Source organism: Dreissena polymorpha, chromosome 2, assembly GCF_020536995.1.
Source record: "Dreissena polymorpha isolate Duluth1 chromosome 2, UMN_Dpol_1.0, whole genome shotgun sequence".
NCBI lineage: Eukaryota > Metazoa > Mollusca > Bivalvia > Myida > Dreissenidae > Dreissena > Dreissena polymorpha.
The window spans coordinates 121,009,242-121,015,300 of record NC_068356.1 but is presented as its reverse complement, the minus strand read 5'-3'; the positions used below and the strand labels follow the sequence as shown (position 1 = coordinate 121,015,300).

General features: G+C 34.6%; 1 protein-coding gene across 2 annotated transcripts in view; it reads right to left on the bottom strand.

The window, feature by feature from the left end:
• LOC127868777 (mitochondrial Rho GTPase 1-like) overlaps nt 1-6,059 on the bottom strand; it is a 32,957-nt gene that overhangs the window by 2,807 nt on the left and 24,091 nt on the right. The window contains exon 19 of one of the 2 annotated variants that reach the window (XM_052410842.1): nt 4,772-4,840. The exons of the other annotated variant lie outside the window; for it this stretch is intronic. Within the exon in view, the coding sequence (XP_052266802.1) occupies nt 4,772-4,840 (69 nt within the window). The remainder of the gene's footprint in view (nt 1-4,771; nt 4,841-6,059) is intronic. 2 annotated transcript variants of the gene reach the window in all.

Here is a 6,059-nt window from a genome sequence, read left to right as displayed (position 1 = left end):
TATGAAACACTATGCCCCCCCCATATATTTGACCTTGAAGGATGACATTGACCTTTCACCACTCAAAATGTGCAGCTCCATGAGATACACATGCATGCCAAATATCAAGTTGCTATCTTCAATATTGCAAAAGTTATGACCAAGGGTAAAGTTTTGGGACACACATACAATGACAGACAGGCCAAAAACAATATACACCCTCGTCTTAAAAGGGGGGCATAAAAATATTACATAATACTAGTGTACGTGTATCAACTTATATCAGCATAATGCACAAAACATATTTAGGCAGAAATGTTCACTATCATTAGTTCAGACTTATTTTCCAAGTAAAGGAGATAAATGTAATATTAAGGACACTGAATGTCTCCACTCAAGTCAATTTGTACATCATTCCCCACAGAATGCTAACACTTCAAAATAGAACAAGAAGCAGTCCTGAAATAGACACTGGAATAATTGGGTTTTATCAAAAAGCAGATAAGAGAATTTTAATTATGTTTAATATTATTCATGGTGGGTGATAATATAAGCAAAGACTCAGGGGAATGAACCTGTTACCATACTTGTTATAATTGGGTGCTAATAATTTATTATTAATGGGGTGGGATTTGACAATGGCTAAAGTTTACACACAGTTCAAAATTATTAGTGTAGCAGGCCTGAATACATGTAATAAAATTGATGATATATTATATGAAATAAATAGGATTATTTGGTTTCTTAAAGAGTTCACATATTTTTACCACCAGTTATCAAAGCCTATCTTAAAACATAAAAAATGTGTTTTAAAAAAGTATTAAATACACATTCAAAGCATATGTGTATATGTGACTACATGCTTAAATGACATCAAAAGAACACAAAATAGCACCTAAGAAGCATCAGCTTCTAAAACAAAATGGAACAAAACATTATAAGAATTTCATGCAAAAACAACAACATAAATACAGAAGTAACTCCCTAACTAGAATCCCCTGGACAAAATGCTTAACCGAAAACAACATTCCAAATCATGTGCAAACAAAGACATTCATTTTCACAAAAAAGTTCAAGAAGACACTTTCAATTCTTGGTATGTTTGTGAAATAACAATTATTTTATCAACACATTTTTAATAAGTGACAATATTCTTATGTACCATTTAAAAATATTTGTCTGTGAAAAATTGGTAACCATGCCACATAATAACACTGACATACCATTTATAAAGATGCAGAAATATCCTATACAAATGCCCAAATGGTAACAAACAAAAGGGCATCAGAGTAAAACAGCTCATTAAAATTTTATAACCTTCCCATGTTTGACTTGTATGTCAAATAACTGACTACACAAATAGCAGATAACTTAATCTAAAGAAATCTAAGGAAAATTATGAACATTAAAGGTCCTGGTGTTAGGAGAAGCAAATCTCTGGGGTACATCACTCCCTCTGCTGGATATGGTGAGGACTAGGCATGCATCCACTGAACATTTGAGCCACAGCCTGGGAAAACTGACCCTAATGCATGTGCAAAATGTCCTCCCAGACTAGCCTCTGAAGTCTGCACAGTCTAATCTGTGATGACATTTTCTGTCTAACCTGGATTTTCGCTAAGAAGGGACTTCCTTAAAATGAACAAGAAATGTGTTTAACAGAAACACTATGTCCCCTTCTGCGCCGCTTTGAAATTTATTTATTTTGAGATTTGACCTTGAAGGATGACCTTGACCTTGAACTTCCACCACTCAAAACGTGCAGCTTCATGAGGAAGCCGCTTTGAAAAAAGTGTTTTTTTTTATCTTTGACCTTGAAGGATGACCTTAACCTTGAACTTCCACCACTCAAAATGTGCAGCTTCATGAGAACGCCGCTTTGAAAAAACGTGTGTTTTTTTACCTTTGACCTTGAAGGATGACCTTTGACCTTGAAGGATGACCTTCCCTTTCACCACTCAAAATGTGCGGCTCCATGAGATACACATGCATGCAAAATATCAAGTTGGTATCTTCAATATTGCCAAAGTATTCATAAAATGAGCGATTTTGGCCACATATACTTGACCTCTGACATTGAAGGATGACCTTGACCTTTCACCACTCAAAATGTGCGGCTCAGTGAGATACACATGCATGCCAAATATCAAGTTGGTATCTTCAATATTGCCAAAGTATTCATAAAATGAGCGATTTTGGCCATAAATATTTGACCTCTGACCTTGAAGGATGACCTTGACCTTGACATTTCACCACTCAAAATGTGCGGCTCCATGAGATACACATGCATGCCAAATATCAAGTTGCTATCTTTAATATTGCAAAAGTGTTCATAAAATGAGCGATTTGGCCACATATATTTGACCTCTGACCTTGAAGGTTGACCTTGACCTTGACCTTTCACCACTCAACATGTGCAGCTCCATGAGATACACATGCATGCCGAATATCAAGTTGCTATCTTGAATATTGAAAAAGTAATTGCAAATATTAAAGTTGGAGCAAACAGACCAACGTACAGACCAACAGACAGGGCAAAAACAATGTCTCCAACTATAGTGGGTGCGGGACATAAAAATACCATAACTGCAGAAAGTGTCATCCCTGATTAGCCTGTATACACATGCAATAAGCCCAGTTTTAACAGAGGTCAGCTCTATTTGCATAATACTCGAGGGTACATCTATTCATGTATAAATATGTGATACCACAATGCCACACACATGTTACAACACAACAGAGTAGCTTCACTGACAATGAGTAGCTTCACTTTATAATTGCCATCTCAAAACATGACATATGCAATAACAATGATAACAGGGAAATCACATTAAGCAAAATGTCAGAAGAAAAAAAGGGTAAGACAACTATATATTTATTAATAATGTGAAGCAATATTTGAGTTCTATATTAACTAAACCATTGTGGTATTTAATTTTCTATCAGCCACCATTCTGATTTATGACATGAATCCTTTAGCATGATTACAAGGTTTACTACAAAGTATCTTTCTTTGTGCATTTAAAGAACAATTCGCTTACCGTTATTCTTCAGTTTAACAAGGAAGATGTTCTGTTGACTGTGTTAGGAGAACATATTTTTCTTTAATTTGAATAAATTAGAACAACAATAAGGAGTAGCACACTTTGTTATTCAGTGCAATGTTTCAGACAAAAAAAACCCAGCTTAATATGGATTATATATTGATGTTACATTTGATTGAGTATCTTAATACAGTCAATCTTGTATTAAGAGACCACTCAAGGGAGTAATCAAAAGTGGTCTCTTAATAAAATGGTCTTTAAATAGAAAAGGCCATTCTGGAAGAATGCTTACCCTCAATTTTAATCTATATGAAGGATAATCTCTTTTGTCAACAATGATTTTAACTTTTATAATAAAATGAATATAAACACAATACATAAACAATATTTTACTTATAATGTGTTTTATTTTTTCACTTATTATAAATTATCATATATTATAAATGAATTGTGTGTACATATTTATTTGCAAAAACAACATAGACAAGGAAATATTTTTCGCGTTTTTTTTCACGTGACACATAATTTTCCACGTCTTCAAGCACCTCGGCTTTACGCTTAAGAATGTTCTGAATTTGAGTTTTACCGACTCCAAACTCATCTGCAATTTTACGTGCACTTTTACTCTTTAACAATTCCAAAACCTGAATTTTCTCGTTCAACGTTAACACTTTTCGTTTTGACATTTTAATTTCTGCATGTATGCTAAAGGAAATCTGACTCGATTATGATACATAATGAGCTGAAAAAATTAAAACTCATCAATTGAAAACAAACATACAGACTTGATTGGAAAATTTATTAAGTAAATAACAATGTGATTGGCTAACAAATATCTACTAATTAGCATAATTACAAATTGGTAATGAACGGATTTCGACAGATGTTGCCGATTAATAGTTTATTTTCCGCACTTCTCAGGAAATGTTTGTCGCGTACAGTGCATTGTTTCTGCACCTGTTATCTATACTCGAGAAAAATCAGCGTTGTCTCTTAACGTTCCACATAGTAAACTTTTTAAGCTGTAGACTGTGCGTAAAACGTTCCTCTATTATTGAACTCAATAAATTGATATGCAGTCTACAACAATACCGGTCAGAACCGGTCAACGAGACAAAGCATAATCATAATTGTTGGTGTGAAAACAAATCAGCGGTGTAACAGTACATCTTATCGGCTTAGATAAACAATTAACACGGATTTGTCCCTGAAAGATCAATACATTAACCACTTTTACCTCCTAGTGGTCGCTTAATTCAAGATTTGGACATCAAAATACATAGAAATCAGCGGTCGCTGGTCGCGTAAGACAAAAGTCGCTGAATACAATATCATTATATAGCGAAAAAGCTCCGTGGGATTTCAAAATGGTCGCATAAGACAAAGGTCGCTTAATACAAGTGGTCGCATCCACAAGATTGACTGTATAATAAACAAAATAAAACACGTATGCAGTAAGCACTATGTTATCAGTTAATTCTTTGGGAAATAACAAGCATGTACAAAATCAAGTGAAAGCTATAAAATACAAGTGAAAAGCTGTAAACTCTTGCAATCTAATACAGACATGATTGTGCTCCGAGAAAAATGCCTTCATTTTATACAGGCTATTACTAGGTAATATTATTCCATGCATGGGTATAGAGTCATGTCAGCTAGTTAACTAGTCTGTGTGTTGTAACATAAGTGTGTTAATACAGCACACCACCTCTACAAAGTCATAACAAGACAAGAGATATAGTGTGGACCTGAGTTGCTCCTCTATCCAGTCTGGGTTCTGGTGAACAAGCAGCATGTGTACCAAACGCTTTAAATTGCTGCAATGGGAAATATGAATGATTTGTGAATGGCATAAGCTAACAAGAAGACTTCACTTGTATTTGATTCGCTTCAATGAGAATAATGCATTTGCACAGAATGTTTCTCACTGCAATGTTGACTATATATATGGAATGTAATGATGTATAGCTCTCTTAAAAAAGTCAAGCTAAAAAATGCTTTAATAAAAAGACAATTGTTAAATAGGCAAGCCATTCTTATGAAAATCTTATCTGAAAACACAGGTCCCAAGCCATTCCTATAGATGTCGATAAGGATAAAAACCTGTGTGTTTACAGAAGGAAGTGCTGATTGTCAAACGTTTTTTGGTTTTATTTCTTTCACCCATGTATTGATTTACAATAGTACAACACTGCCAAATGAAACAAATGCTAATTATATAAGCAAATGAAATCTAGGCAAATCCATGATTACAACACAAACTACCCCAGTTACAAGAAAGGTGTCAAAAACAGTACAAAGTTGTCGGGTGATAAAAATTATCATCCTTATACTTCATTACACTTAAATGTTCAACCAAATAAATTTCCTAATTGCATACTTAAGTAAAACAAGAGGGCCAAGATGGCCCTAGTTCGCTCACCTGAGAGGAGTCGGTTCATTCAATCTTTACCTAATGTCAAAGATGACCTAGATATTGACCAGACAAACATCCTGGTTAGGTTCATCATTATTGAACCAAAACTCTGGCGTAGGGAGTGTTTTTGTTTTTGTAAGATTTGAAATGGTGACCTATATTTTGAGTTGACCCCCCAATCATCAAACTTTGCTTACAAGGATTTTGTATAATATAATGAAAATTTTGACAATATAAGGGCAATAATTATGGCATTAATTATGTGATTTTGCTCATCATCAAACTTGACTGAGATCTTTCAGCAACTTTGATACAGAATGCTTGAGAAATGTGAATGCTAGAATGTTTACAAACCAAATGTGGACGGACGGAAAGCGGACAAAGACCAATCCTAAAACCTCACCTGAGCAATAAGGTGAGCTAAAAAGTGTGTTTCACCGATCTGAGCCATTTTCCAACTTGTCCAAGAAATCAATAAAACCACTGTATTGACTAAGTTTCACGATGATTAGGCAAAAAATGTGACTTCTATAGTGTTCGATCACAAGGTTTCTCTCTATATAGTCCTATAGAACATAAGGAAAACTGCCCCACCCCCCTGGCAGCCATGTTTATTGACC